Source organism: Apis laboriosa, unplaced genomic scaffold, assembly GCF_014066325.1.
Source record: "Apis laboriosa isolate Shangri-la unplaced genomic scaffold, ASM1406632v1 scaffold46_cov150, whole genome shotgun sequence".
Lineage (NCBI taxonomy): Eukaryota > Metazoa > Arthropoda > Insecta > Hymenoptera > Apidae > Apis > Apis laboriosa.
In genome coordinates this window covers 1,020,488-1,036,863 of record NW_025223399.1, presented here as the reverse complement: position 1 = coordinate 1,036,863, position 16,376 = coordinate 1,020,488, and the positions used below count along the sequence as shown (strand labels likewise).

The following is a 16,376-nucleotide window of genomic DNA, read 5'->3' as shown; positions in this document are numbered from 1 at the left end:
CGTTTTTCGCCTTGATCAGCGGTAAGTAGCCTTTATTTACGACTCGTGCAACAATAGTTATATAATTCCAGAGCCGCGTGAGTTATGTATACTTGTTCGTTGAGTGGCCTTTGGCGGGAAATATGGCTTTTCTAGAAGGAAACGATCATGCAACCGCTTGGTTGGAGATGATCTCCTACGCACGTTCGTGCCACCCTGCTAACACTGCTGTCAACTCGCTCTGTTTATTTTTACCACAAATTGAACCCAATTACAAGCCGGGAAATAGCTTAATTGAACAAAATTAGACAATTTCTTCTATTAAAGGAGAATCTTCCAGTGAAGATTTACAATTTACGTGTACCGATCGATTCTTTACCAATAGAAAGCATTATAAAAAGCAATAGACAGATGAACTATGTTCTTATGCGCGTAGATTTCTTCTTCTTGACTCATGTTCCTCGAATATTTCTTCAAAGTTAGGTCGTCAAGGTATAGAATTCTTGCCAAGTTGTCGTCTGCTGTATCGATACTTAACCTCACTTTGCTCACTTAACTCGAAGTACTGTCAAGTTACAGACGCTTTCGAGGCTAAGTGGTCCTCAAATTCGTATAGTCGATATCGTCTATAGAGTACAATGTCTTTCCATTTCGTTGTCTAGCAATGAAAACAATAGAACTTTATTCGGAAATTTATATTTAACGAATATTTTTTAAATTATCCAAAAAAAATATTCAAGTTTGTTCCATAACGATATAAAGAAACTCCTAGAATCAATCGGTGTGCATAAAATTTTAATATTAACAACTGCGTTCCGTGAATTATGATGAAAATCGATGCTGTGCGCAACTGATTATTCTTGTACTAAATTGTTGTTTCGTGAGGTGAGTAACGAGAGAGTCGCAGAGCACGTTTTATTTCGCATGCAATCCAACTATCGATAAAAATATTTGCAAAAATTCGACATATTACTTTTCGCAATTTTAATACGTTCATGTTTATTTATACGATCTAACGTATTCGTAAACAGGACATTGTAACGATTGATTGAGATTAGTTGCGATCGGTGACATTCCAATGGGAAATATGCTTCGCGGGAGCCATTAGATTCACGTGAAACTGGTTTTAAACACGTGCGTACCACGCGGTCTAATGCATTTCACGCATCTCACGCATTCGACCATCGAGCACGCGCTTGTCGTTCACAGTGAGTCGTTTTACGCACATTATCATCCGACAAACTATACTTTGTCGACGACAATAAATAAGTCGTTCTTGTTCTGCTTCCGTTTTCTCTGGATATGGTATTATTCGTACTGTTGAGCGAATCAGAAATAACCTTGTCAGATTATTTTATCTCATTTAACGTATATATTCCTTAAATTTTTTCTTTAGCATAACTTTTATACAATTCATTCATTTCTCATGGATAACTAGGAATTTTTATTATCGAATGAAAACGTTATTCAGAAATATTACGTTTATTTATGTTCAATTAATCTGATGATGACTTGTGTTTGGTAAAATTCAAATAGAAGTGCTCAATGTTTAACATGACAATAATCTCTATGATTACTGAACAGTTTGGAACCCCATCGTTGAAGTTAACATTACCGGTACCCCGGAAAACCAGTTTCTGTGAGATCATCTTGTCCCGTTATTTTTATGGAATCGTATGCATTGCACCAGTACTATATGTCGCGGTTGATACTTTCACGATGTGTTAAAGACTTATATGAAACTTTCTTCGTTTTCGATTGAAACCAATTACGATCAATGTTAAATTCAAATGTGTTATTAAATGCCATGTATATAGGTTTCTTTGACGTATACGATGAAATGTAGACAGTTGTTATTAATATTCATTGAACATTTTCTTTCTTTTAATTTTATTTGCAATAAAATATTTACAAATACGAAAAAATATTAAGATTTTATATTTAAGAATTTTTTTGATTTAAGAATATTTAAATGCTTCCATAATATTTAAAAAGAAAAGAACAAGAGTTCATAATTATTCGTTAATTTATATCGGCAAACTTATATATACTACATATCACGTTGTTTTCTTAAATTGAATCCTAGATTCTAAAATTAGTCTGCTTCTACGAGAATATTCTCTTCGCATATTCTCGTCGTTTTACATATATCGTTTCCACCTTCAAGATTAAAGTACAACTTAATTAAACACTTCCTATACTATTTCAAATCTTTAACAATTTAGATCTATGAGTCTGTTTATCCCTTGTTTAATTATGTCATGCATACACACGCAGTTGTCAGTTGAATAACGTAGAGGTTAGGTACATCAACTACGTTAATCGAAAATTCGTTTATAAGTTTTGAATAACCTATTCTTGATTAAAAATCTTATTTCATTAGAATCAAAGGCTAAATTATACTTTTATCAACACAATTTTTTCTAAAAAATTTTTTCATTATAAATTACTCATTACAATATTTACAAATACAAGTCTATCATTAATATCAATCAATTTAGGTTTATTTTTCTGATAGTAGCAAATGCGTTAAAAATTGTCGCAAAATAAATAATCTTATTTTTTTTTTTTCAGTAATTATAATTTTTGATTTATGAATATTATAATAGTTTCTTGTTGTTTCTTTCTTCAAAGTAAATTTGTTTCTTGCCCCAAAATATATTTCAAGAAAAATATCCGCATATAATTAAATTTATATTGTTCATGTATTAACTGTATTATATTTTTTTATTTGAATTCATCAATAGAGGACACGTATTCACAAATTCGAAAATATCGTCGATTTTTTTCTGAATTTTCACCAAAAATATAATTTATCCTTTATTGCATCGTGTTAAAAAGTTGAAAAGGCGTCATTAACGCATCGGTGACCACTTTAAGTGCATTAATTGGACGTATGTCGCCCACAGCGATAAATGACTCGAGATAAATGATTTTGTCGCGACGTCTGGTATGTTCGTAAAGAAGAATATTTTTATTCTGGTGTAGAAAAAAAAGAAAGAAAAAAAAAAAAATTTGGAACAAAAGAAACGAAAACTGAATTTCAATGAGAAACGAGTTCGGTGAAATGACTTTCGATGTCGACTTAATCCCATTTTCGCTTCATCAAAGAGAAATTCAAACTTTGTACTTACATTAGACACGGATTGAAGATATATCCAGTCAAGATGTGTATTTAAATCTCAAGTTTCATGATATTCAGACTGTGACAGCGCACCGTATATTGTAATTGCATTAAAGCTCCGTCAACGCGTGCGCTCTCATTACAGAGATTAACGGCGTTTTAATTGCGTTCGGAGTTATTTAAAGTTGCGTCCGTCGGTTTAGTCTTCTTCCGATAAGCTTAATTATCCTTTTCTGCACACGCTCTCTCCTTTTCTCCTATTCAAATGGTGTACATGCGTGCAAGATTTCTATGTTCCGAGATCTTCGTGATGTATAGTTGTGGGAAATCGTTGAAATTTTAATCATAAGCATGCGTGATTTCCAGTAATTTAAAACGAATATATTAATGATAAAACTATTTCTCGCCATTTTTCAGTACCATTTTTTGATAAAGAACTCGAAGCAAGCCTTGATTTTATCTACGCTATCATTTGTATCAATGATGATTTATTTATCATTAAATTATCTAAATAAACACCAATAAAATTCCGTTTTTTAGAATAATGTTTAGAATATTAATATTAACATCATAAATAAATTTGATTCGAAATACGGTAAAAATTTAGATTAAATTGAGATGAATTCTTAGAAAAAAAATATATCATAGGATCGTAAATACGCAATCATTAAATAGAACGCAAGATAACAAATGGCGCCGATTCTAATAAATACTTTTCATTATATTATTTTTAGATTGTGTTACTATGAATTTTTGAAATTATCGTTATCAATTATGATATCAAATAACTAATATTTCAAAAAATAACTATATTTCAAGAAAATCTTATCTCATTTTATCCATTCGTAAATCAATCTTAATTATTACTGTTTAGATATCCCCTAATCTTGAAAAATATCTTTAAAAATTGTCGCAAAGCGCAGAAATGAAAGATCCAATCATTTACGGTCCTTCGAATGTTAAAAATCCCCGAGTTTCGAATACCAGCGAGGGTAACATGAATGTCGATGCATTTTTACGTTTTCTGCCATTTGGAACCGGTTGCGAGGAACAAACGACATCGCTCGAGTCGCGATCGTGACCCGCGAAGATCAAGGCCGAGGATTCCGCTCGCGGTGAAACTCGGGTGGTCATTCTCGGGATAAGCGTAAAATTTGCATGGACACGAATCGGAATGGTTGCAAGCGTCCACGCGTCATGGACGTAGGCAGAGAGAGAGAGAGAGAGAGAGAGAGAGAAAGAGAGAGAGAGCAGATTCGCTCACGCGTGTACACAGGTGCGTGGAACCAAGGTGAATGCGCCTTCAACATCGCGGAGCACCTTCAGTCGTATCTTCTTCCTCTTCCTATCAACACTGTAGACGGTGCATCGCCGGCTCGCCGCACTCGCGTGCCTTATTCTCGAGACGTTGGCCGCTTCACGGATAATCCATTTTTGATCGAACTCTCGTGTTTACCGTACCAATGGTCGAAGGTACGATCGGGAGGACGGGAAAGGGACGACACGTGGTGAAGCGATCCGTGAAGCGAGCGTGATTCAGCTTCGACCGTTTTATATTTAGAAGAGTCGAGGTTTTTGTACAGGCGAAGTGTTTGCTTGCGCGCGACTCGAAAAATGCCCGCAAATGCTATGTGTATGCGGAAGGTTATAACGCACGAATTTTGATGGTTGATAGAATGACTTTATGGAAAACGTTCTTATCTAACTCGATACGAGCGGGCCGGTAAATTTGTTTCTCGTGTCACATCACACCGTGGAACGAGTGAGTAGTTGAAAGTGATCGGGGAAATATTTGGTAACTGATCTAGGGTCAAGAGAGAATCACTGGACGAATATCGAGCGACGAATCGATTCGTTGGAACGATCGGGTACGTCGGCTCTTGACTCGCTCATATCGGCACTTGACTAGTGTCTTTCGCTCGCTGTTAATTAATGCCAACGTTAACCCTTTGCCTTTGAACATTGACGAGTACTTGAACCCCCGTGTAAACGTGTCTTGAGAATGATTGATAACGCTTTCGAACGTTGATATCTTCGGTGTTGTTTGCGTAATAAATTACGACGAATTGAAAAGTGGACAGATACTTCGAATGTTTTCTTTTTCTTCTAAGATGTTTCTTATTAGTCTACGAAGTAGAGTCTTTCTCAAGTGATAGTGAATATACATATATATATATATATATACTGTTTATCAGTGTTTATCAATTGAGACGAGCAAGATTTTCGAAATAGAAATATTCGATATACCGTGACAAGATATGGGAGAGGAGCTTTACCATGGTCGTCGTGGCTTCATCGGCGATTACCGTGATTGAGGATTTTTCAAAAGACACTTTGGGAAGGTACGATATTATATTATCGGTATGAGTATAAACGGAGTGCACGGAAGGTACGATTTTTTTGCTCAATCTTTGAAAAATTGCAAGAAAATACTCGATACTGTTATGAACATCAGCGTAGCCAACATAATCGTTCGCGTTACCATAGAACCGTAACGCACGAATGTTTTCAGTTAAGGGTTAAAGTCTCGCTCGAGTTATGCGAAATTACAGAATAACACTCGAGCTGCACCAAGTCTAACGGGCACGACGATCGGAATGAAACGCATAAAAAGCCGCGCTTAACGTTGCACGGGGATGCTGGACTATCTAGAGATGCGCTACAAGAAACGACATTATTTCACGGTATTGTTACCGTGTCGCGGCAACAATTTCTTTCGAACGGCTTCGCTCTGTAACCAGTCTAAACTTATCCAAGATTGAACGGAAAAACGAAATTCAATCGCACGATGGAATTTCGTTTCACGCGAAATCGCGTTTTTATTTCGTCGAAATTCAAAAAAAAAGGAAAAAAAACGACGAAAAAGGAAGCTACACGCACACACAACGAATCTTTTTTAGGTCGGTGAAATTCATCGAGCCGTTTCTCCTGCTTTGGTGGATAAACCACCGCGTGTCGTTCAACGATCGAAAGTACATTATATTCGATCGTGATTCGTAGTCACGATCTCACCTGAAATCTCACGAACTTGGCCTCTTTCGCTCCTTTGTTTCCTTCTCTCCTTCCGTTTCAACCGATGCGCAAAACTTTGTCTCTCTCCGTTCGAAGGTCGGTCGGAACGAAGAAGCTTTCGGTATCGATAGCGAACGATTCAACTTTCCAAATGCGACGTTGCTTTAATCGTCTCGAAGTAACGGTGGATACGAAAGAATAATCCGTCGAGTATTTCTTTGTCGAGCTCGATTACAGCTCGGCGAGAGTTTATTACATTAAATGCGTCATTTGTCGATGGGAAGCTATTCGGAACGCGGGAATTTCTCAGTATTGCTTATCTCGACGGCTTATAGCGAGGTGTCGGTTGCTAACGGCGAGAGAGAGCGAGCGAGAGAGAGAGAGAGAGAGAGATGTTAAAATATTCGTTCGATGTGACGGAACTCCGAGATCATGAATCATTGATAAAACTTATTTGACGATTACGCACGCCAGGAGCCCGGTTTAATGGCACAATTGTGCTCGATAATTTCTCGGCTGCCAACGTTTTACATCATAATTTCCTTCGCTCTGCTTTTAGCTTGGACGATTTAAATAACATCAATCGCGAAAGTAGGAAATTCTAGTCGATGAAAAGTCATTTATGAATCGTATGAATAGAGAGCTTGACTTTGATTCGCCTTCTTATTTATTAGTCTCGTTGAGAGGCGCGCGAACTGGATTGTTAACTGTTGATTCACGATGACTTCTATCTCGGGAAGGAACAACTTTCAGACGCTTCATTGTTATGAGGCTTTGTCGGAGAAGTTTGACATTAAGCGAAGTTCTGATAAGGTTTGAAGATGCGAAGTTGCGGGAGGGAAGCTTCGCGAACTTCTTACGCGGACGAAACTCTTTTAAATCGCGAAGAATCCTGCGAGATGTTCATTTTCTCTTCTCTTTCCCTCTTCTCTTTTTTTCGTACCGAGTTAATGTAAACAACGATGGCGAGAACACAAACATTTTTATATTCAGTCGAAAAAATTAAATTTCACCGTACACGTTTGATGTATCGGGCTTTGGAAAAGCGTTGATTTATAAACACGACGTGTACTATGTAGGTTGATGCATATAATGGTTTTTCTCAGAATTTTATATCGTTAAACTCGCGTTGTCCATTAAATTTCATCGTCGATCGCTATTAATCATATTAAAGAAGAAGAAAATTGTAATCAAAAAGCAACTTACCGCTTGCGCTGCTTGCTTCAACGCTTGAAAGAGGAAAACATCGAAGAGGGGGGGAAGGAGTGAGCGTGATGGTTGAAGGGAGATAGGAAAAGCACACGGTCAATTAAAGAAAACACGCAGTCCGGAACGGACGTTGCTCCACGAAGCATCGTTGTTCGTGGATATATCGGCGTAAAACTGTATATAAATATATATATATATATATATATATATATAATCATTTTTTCGCTTTAATCTCGTTTAATCTATCAAATAATAATGGAAAATTGGCTGAAATTAGAGGCGAAATATTTCGAGTTCGAGCATAAAATTATCTACGCATTATTACACAAATTAACTATTCAATAAGACTTTTAAAAAACGTTGTTTCCGATAATTAGTTTTAATTTCTCGTTCCTGGGTTTTGTTCGACTTTAAATCAACACCGAAACTTCCATCTTATTTCTCTGTTTTCATTGTTAATGCGCTCGAGATTCAATTTCTCCACAGATTCGATTGAACGTGTAAATGAATTCTCTCTTCTCGTTGATTAATATTTCCAATCGAGTTTCCCCATTGTACAATGCAAATATTTCGGAACCAGCGATTTTTTTCTCCAGAAATTTTCTCCCCGTATTTCATGTTAAAATCATTGTTAAATCTTGCACACGTTTTTCTTTCACGTCTTTCTCGTTTTAAATTATCGAAATAACCATTTATCGTTTGCTCGAATCTCTTTTATTAATTAGTTTTTTAGCACGTCTTACTTTCACATCGTAAACCTGTCATCGATAGCTGCCCGTAAATAATTCCTCGTATTATCGTGCATCTATAAACGAATGTCGTTTAAAGACTTCGATTAAAAAAAGAGATCGTAATTAATTCGTATAATTCGCGTTTGCTTTATTCGTTTATTTTATTTTATAAATGTTTGAAGAGTCGTTTCATTGAAATGTTGAGATAAAAATATTTAAGCCTGCGAGTCAATATGTTTCTTATATATATGGAACTTCGTTTCGAGTACAAATGTTTTGTAACGTGCAAGTCAAAGTCAAGGAAAGGTCACGTGGACCGCTACACAACATGAGAAATGTCCCATGCTTCACCGTGCCGGTTGTCTAATGAATTATAATAGGAAAACCACAGACCATAAGTTACATTAATTACGTAAGAGATGGCCTCGTGAAGAAGTATAGTGCATAATTTCACGAGGTGGTTGAACGTTAGATTCCGTTTATTCGTTAATTTTGCAACACGATTAATAACACGATGAAAATTATACGCGAATTATGTAGGTAATTAATAATTTTGGCAAATATGTTCGAATCGTCTGATCTTTCGCAGGGTGAAAGGATGAAACGTCGAGGGATTTGAGACGAAGAGAAAATTGAAACGGTAAATTTATCGAGTTTTGGTAACTTTGCTTTTCCCAATTCTAGCACTCGTGGAAGACAATTAAGGTTAAAAATTCAACAAACTGAAAGTTGTTTTTGTCGTTTCGAGCAAGAAAAACCGTATAATATCCTAAATTACCCGAATGGACAGAATTACCTCTCACGACGAAGAATATTATTTGATCATAAAGATAATTTTTAAAAGAAAGTGAAATAAGAAATCGTGTTTTCAATTTATTAAGTATCAAGATACACGAAGGATTTTTGTTTTTATTTTCGTCCTAGATTTGTCAAAAAAAGTTTCTCTGTGATCTCTGTTCGTGAATTATTTAAATTGATACCGTTATATCGAGTAAATAAGAAAGTTAGTTTACCATCATTTTAAACTTGGACTTTGCATTTCAGATTTCGATTTCGTTTTCACTCGATCGAAATTTCTGCTCTTACGTAATTATTAATGATTTCTGTTTCCATTTCCGTTTAATCCGTTTTTCTCGCGAAGGACGAGCGACACGCGAAAAATTAAAATCCGTGTCGAAAAACGAACGATAGTAGATTTTTTTCTTTTTTTTTTTTTTTCTCGACGTTCCACCACCATAAATGGCAAAACATGAATAAAACATGCTCGTCACTTGGAAACAGAGTGAGGAACGATTCGAGAGGAAGTCGATACGTTTTTCGGGGCACGTATTTTATACACGAAGTAATCTGATTTTCTAAACCAGACGTGGAACTTCTTGGCAACACGAACGTGCGCCTACCGCGTGTCTTCATTTATGCGAGATTATCCGGCTTCTTCCCGCATTTTCTTCTTTAACCTTGGAAAGCCTTGTAACACCGAACTTTCTTCTCCGTTTTATCATATGGGATTAAAATAACGGACGGGCAAATCGATGACAATTCGTTATTAAAATTCGTCATTTCATATATCACCATGACACGATGAATGAAATCGCGAATGGTATCATCGATCGTGAATTGTGCGTACGTGAGTTGTAATGCGTTTGGATTAACGTTATTCTTTATTTCTGGTCATAATTTTCCCTCGACAGTGTAATTTTGCACTCGTGGAATTTCGATATTCTCCTCGAGAGACCGACATTTATATCGAATGAGGTTGCGATTCCTTCACAGTGGGTCGCGTGTATCGTAGGAATGTGAGATCGTATGGGACGCAAGTTAGATAGGCGGCCACCATTTTAATCCTCTTTTAGAGCGAAAACTTGCAGGGCTACGTCTTGATTATGTACTCGAATTAGCATACGACGTTATCTCGTATACGTCACACCGCGTAATTCTATTGTTCACAGTAAACGTTGAAACGATCAAAGAAATTGATTCATAATTCGCTACGGAATTCCAGTTTAACGCGTTACGATTAATGTTCGATCAAACGATTATTTCGCTCTCTCTCAACTCGAAGCGTATATTTTATACGAAACGAATATATTCGTTAGGTTATAGGATTTTCTGACTTGCCGATTAATTTTTTTTTTATTCTTTTTTTTTTTTTTTTTTTATCTTTTTCCTTTCACGAGATGCTTATCACATTTTGTTTCGCATTTAGACTTTCTATTTATGATGGATGAGTCGTAAAAAACGGCAAGTTGAAAAAAAAAATTGTTAGATGAAACGATTACGATTATTTTACTGATCGCTGAACGAACGGAAGGATGTAATATCTGCTTATTGCAATAGCTGTATGCTAATCGAAGTGTTAAAGAACTGTGCGTGTCGAGCACTTCCGGCCGACAAATAGTCGGCGTAGTTGACTAGATGGAACAGCGCGCAAAAAGGGTAGTCATTTAATCGAATCTATTTTCTTTGAGGGTAAACGGGTAAATTTCGATAATTTTATAAATTTCGAACAATAGAATCGAGGCACGAGTTTTCTTTATTGCGAGACAACGCAATGGGAGAAAGGTTTCTTTCGAAGATATTTCAAGGCTTCGATAAATTTTACGGCGATGATAGAAAATATCTATATTTTCTTGTAGTATTAATTGAAGCTAGAATTTAATATAAGAAAAAGAAAACACTCTGTTAAATTAATTTTTTCTTTCCGGAAGAATTGCAAGATTATTAATGATTACGAGTTCATTATACGATTTGCCTCGGATATAATTTTGATCCGAATTAAAATGTACAAATGTATAATTTTTATATAACTCAAAGTTGTAAAAATTTAATTTACAAGATAAAGTAACATTAATTAAAATAGAGATGGAAAAATATACGTGTCTGGAAAGTACGAAACGTTGAGATTATTTTTTAATTGTTAATAACACGATGATATATAAAAGCTATATATAATCATTATAGCTTATTTATGAGTTATTTATTTCAAATATTTTGAAATATTTTTAATTAAATTTTAATTTATGTCAGACAAGAATAAATTTAATCATTACTAAACTATATTCGATATATAAATTCATCTTTCATCAAATTACTTTCCAGCATTAATTACACTTTTTTTTTCCACGTGATGGATTCGTATTTCAAGAATTCTCCAGTGACGCAATCGAGATATTTTTTATCCTTCACTTACACCAATAGCCAGACTCTCTGGAGATCGATTCTCTTCCGTTCTACCATCTTCCACATATGTATATACCTATACTTGTACCACGTTGCGTGAGTTCTATTTTTATTTAAAATTTAACGAAAAAATATCGTCTACTTTTATTCCTTTTATTCAATCGTAATTTTACGATAGGAAAATTACTCGCCAAATCAACACCATCGATATTAACGTTAAAAATGGACGATAGAATTAAAATGAAAATCAGAAATAAAGATTATTTAAATTTTTCTACGCCTTTTTTTCAAAGTAATCGAATGTTAAAATATTTCTAGAAATTCGTGTATCGTTTTCGAACGTGTAAAGTAAATACACGTCGGTAGGACGCTCGGCTCGTTTGGAAACATTGTGTCGAGGCGTTCGAACAGTACACAAAGCGTTGGCAGGCGATTCAGCAGTTTCGAGTTTCGAGATAGCATTCATCTTCGGCTGGCATTTGGACGCGTGCGACGGTCTGCGTGGAGACGGGCGCCGTCGCAGAAGAGATTGGACTCTAGGCGTCCAGTCAGTGTATCGTGCGACGTCGCTCGTACAGTTCGGCCACGTGCTTCCGGTACTGTGCTTCCGTTTGCCCTAAGATCCACTTCGTACGCGCACGCGTGTGTGTTTGTGTGTGATGCCTGTTTCAGTGAGCCGTTCGACCTCCTTACGTGTTACGTGAATGTCCACGGCGTGCAAGCAGACGATCAAGAGGAAGTAAATACGTATCTTCTTTAATCGTTATTAAAGCAATTGATTAATCTCCATTGATCGATCCGTTGATCGAATTCGATTTTACGTAGAATTCATATCAATTGGAATAGACGAAATATAAGGTTAATCTCTCGCAATATTGGTAAAATTTAAATTGGGATGACTCGTCAATTTCGATAGAGAAATATTTGTAATATACGTATATCTATTATCATATTTAAATATTAATCGACTAGGAATAAACGATTAATCACACGGATATATCTCTGATCGTAATCATGGTTGCAAATAACAGGAACGGTAGTCGTACGGTATCACAGCCCAATACAGTTTCTATTTCAGTCAGGAGTCGTTGTGTACATACGACTTCCGTACGCGAAACTACGAAGTATCACGAGACCTTCCATTCCCCGTATAGACAAGACGATGCAAGGTTAATTTGTTTTAATGAAGACCGGCTTGCGAAACACCGCGTGAATCGTTCTACTCCACATAACAAGTATTATACGTTAATTCGTCTCTTCTTTTCCTCCATAGAGGCGTTTTTCCCGTAACGATTCTTTCTCGTTCTAATCCGTTCGAATGAACGAGCGATTTACACGATAAACCGCGAAATCTGTTTTCCATCCACATACCATAATCAATCTCCGCTTATGTAATCACGTGTTTTGCACGTACGATCGTACGAGCAACGACGAACTGTTTTCGACGTGGCCTATTATCGACCGTATTAGGGGGCCATTCACTCGTGAAACGATGGAATGATTGCACGGGGGATGCGGACCGACAGATTTGCAAGCGTCGCGGTTTCTGCGTACCTGGAGGTGATACATGCGTCCCCCTACGCGTCGCTCCCCAGCGTAATGTTTCAACCATGTCCCGTGTAAATTCTGCCCGGGTACCTTTTTCTGCGCGATATTTCACCGATTTTTCTCGCTCCAGAGATCCGGTGTCAATGTCATAACTTGGTAGAATTAAATTAGCTATCGACCAGTGGTTACGAGGTTAGTGGTGTGTGAAAATATGACGCTCGACATCGTACGTAACGTGTGTAATAATTTGTTGTTGTTTGCAATAATTTCAAAACGTTTATTATATAGCAAAGTTTTTTTCTTTTGATCAGGAAAACGTTTGATCAGAGATGACTCAAAATACGGCCCCCTTTTACGACTGCTTTTTCAAGACTGTGATTAATTTTACGGAAATTTATCCAAGGATCCTTCAAGTTCCTTCAAGTTCAACTTCATCCGCTTCGTTCGATTCCTTCGTCTGTATAGGGACTGGCGACGGTTTGATAAATCGCGGCGAGCTACTTTCGCGCTTTATCGACCACGTCGGCGGGGCTGATTCGCGTAAGCGAGACAATGGACGAGGGCGGCGAGGACTCGTTAGAAAGTAAGGGGCGCTGCACGGCCGTATTCGAGTGGGCCTCGATCCACCCCAAGAGCAAGGCCACGTTTAAAACCCTTCTTTTTCATCGAAGAAAACTAAATCGCCGTCTATGAAGTAGAAACGGCAAAGTAGAAAATTAAATGGAATAACTTGGACAGAAAAGAGAAACGATAATTTTTAAAATAATGATATTATCGGAAGATTCGGATTCGGAAAATTTAAGAAAAAAAGTTTGTTGCTGAAAATGTTGCTTCACTCGTGTTTCGTATAAAAATTGACACTATATTAAGAAGTAATCTGAACTGAATCCATAATCTGATTATGGATTAATCCGTGGACAAACTCTTTTCGGATAATTCAGGTTCGCTTCTCGCTTGCAATGAAAAATTTCGACGATCCCCACTGCACTTTTAGAGTAGGGGCTTGGTAAACAAAAGAGCATCGTTGATTGCACTAGAGTGGATGCTCCGCCATCATGCTGACGAATTACATTGTCATTCTTTCTATGCACGCGAAAGAACGATGATTAGTTAGTTAATCTTGGCTTGATTTCGTCGAAGTGGTCGCGTGAATAATAATTGTCTCGTAGAATTGAGAATACTAATATTATTAAAACAAGAATTGCCAGATAATTCGACACAAAATATTTAAAACTGAGATAACTAAAATTATTCTTTAATAATTTTTTTATTACTTTCTTCTTTAAATGAATAACATTAGGACAGATTTTATATATATTTTATTTATATAATTATTTTGTGAAATTGCTCGAAAAAACGACGAGTATTTTTGCAGAGTTTCTTGCTCGTGTTAGTTTTCTATTTTATCGTATAAACGATTAAGAAACGACTCGACAATGTGCTTGCCATTTTTCTGCTTCCCACGATCGAACACTTCCCACACGTTCGACCCTGCCTCTGCAACTGTTAGCCTCTTTCGAATCATCATTTGATCACAGCCTCGACGATTCTAGCAACCTATACGAATATCGTTACAACGATTTTCATTCACTTTCGAAGAATTGTATTCTTCAAAAACTCTAAATCTCTTCGTTGACGATTCTAGTTTGAAGACTTGCCAAATTAAAAAACTTGTTCAAGGATATCATCGAAAATATCATCGAATCACGAGTTTTTGGAAAAGCAATTTTTCCCATAGTTAAAAGATATCGATTTGGCTCGTTCTCAGCCTTTCCAAAGCGATTAACCTATTTTGCATCGTTCTAAGAGAATCTCGAATCTCGACGCGCATCGATTTTCTTCAAAATTTTCTATCTCCTATTAAAGAAATTAAATTCCCCAGAACGGAAACGGGGAATTGATAGAAACCCACGAGGAATTAATCACACCACGAGTGTGCAACGACAGAAAGTTTCGCGTCTCAACAATTTCTAGTTGCCACGCATTTATTTAACCGTTATCGCGATTTCCAAGAAAGCGAAGATGATTCATCCCCTGCCTGTGATAAAGATCCCGATATAATACATTTTAATACCGTGCCATCTCTTTTTCGTTATTCTCTCCAATCGTGATTACTATAATTACATAAAAACTGATATCAAAATTATTGAAACCGATATCAAAATTATTAATTGGACGCTCAGTCGACGCGGGACACGGTTGCCCTCAAACGAGTTGAAACGAGAGTTTTTCGACGTGTGCACGCTCGCCTAAGAGGAGGAGGAGGAGGAAGGAATTCGTGTCGCTTGAAAAGGAAGGAAAAAGTTGTGACCGGTGGCTATCTCGTTGAGTAAACGCGTACCGGTACCACGAGCTTTCGGGTCAAAGGTGAGCTGGTTGAATACCTCCATTACGGGCCGGGTAATGGCTCCTTTACTCATGCACGATCGCGAAGAAAACCACCGCCGCGGTTTTTGAACGGCGACGAGACGGATACCCTTTTGTGAATCGTTACACCCGCGGACCAAACGTGACCGAGTAAACGGAGCGAATCGATGGCCCGCGCCCGTTCGCTGCGAAATATTCCGTGACTCGAGGGAAAACCGAACCGCGTTGTACCTACGCCTAACGTATTCCGTGACACGTGAGCGAGGAGAAGGCTAATTATTTCAACGGAGTTTTACGAGTGTCTGGTTTCGATGTTGGGGATACCTCGCTTTACTACGGGAAAGCTTCGCCGGCCTCTTCTTCCAGACTTCCGGGTGTAAATCGTGCCTGTAGATAAGGCCTCGGCCACCGACCACGCTTCCTACGTGCATACATATGCACGTGCAGACGTTTCCTCAGGCGTTTGTGGCGAATTATCGGCCAGAAGAATGACAAATATTTTTGGCTTCTTTCTCTCTCTCTCTCGAAACAATGATTCTGTATGATTTAGGAATTTTTTATTTTGTTGATGTGGATCGTGGAAATTCACAATTTAAAGAATATATATATATATAGTTGGTATAAAGTTTCTTTCTCTCTGGAAATCTGCGTTGGACAGTTCTTTCAACTGTTTCGCTGGCGGACGCTCGAATATTAACGTTGGAATATTTCGCAGAGATTTTTGCGGATTCACGCGAGCTGATTCTTTTATTATGATCAAAGTTTCGAGTTAAAGGGGATTGCATGAAAGTTAGCAAGGGGGGACATGAAGTGACGACAAAAATCTTCTTCTTACGATTATCAAACACATTCGGATAATAATTACGTTTCAAGGTGAAACTCGACGTAGGAGTAACGTTTCTATTTTCGTTCGCTTGAACGAGGACAGCTTCTCACGTTGCTCGATCGTTGAATATCGCCGAGTATATAAGTATAGGAAAAAGCAAAACGTCTTTCATCGTTCTCGCGTCTGACTTATTATTAATAGAACGAGAATAAACGGGGATATTGATTCCATATGGGGAGAGGGGGGAGGATTATCAAATAAATTAACCGGCCATTTGAATCGCGCGCGCACGTAGCGTCGCGATGGCCGATTGGTGGACGTCTGAAAGAATCGCGAACGCGGCGAGAAGCCGAGAAACACCGATAGTAAAGGATCTGGCTCTCTGACATTAACGCAGCAG

At 37.4% G+C, this 16,376-nt stretch overlaps 1 protein-coding gene across 3 annotated transcripts in view; it reads left to right on the top strand.

Moving 5' to 3' along the window:
* LOC122716510 (WD repeat-containing protein 47) overlaps window positions 1–16,376 on the top strand; it is a 64,362-nt gene continuing 47,986 nt past the window's right edge. The window contains exon 1 of one of the 3 annotated variants that reach the window (XM_043939669.1): window positions 1–21. Coding sequence is in view for 2 of the 3 variants with exons in the window: in XM_043939667.1 (XP_043795602.1) it covers window positions 5,381–5,445 (65 nt within the window). In the remaining variant the exon portion in view is untranslated. Of the gene's footprint in view, window positions 22–5,380; window positions 5,446–11,865; window positions 11,975–16,376 lie in introns of those variants that run through there. The other 2 variants (XM_043939667.1, XM_043939668.1) reach the window with 2 other exon arrangements.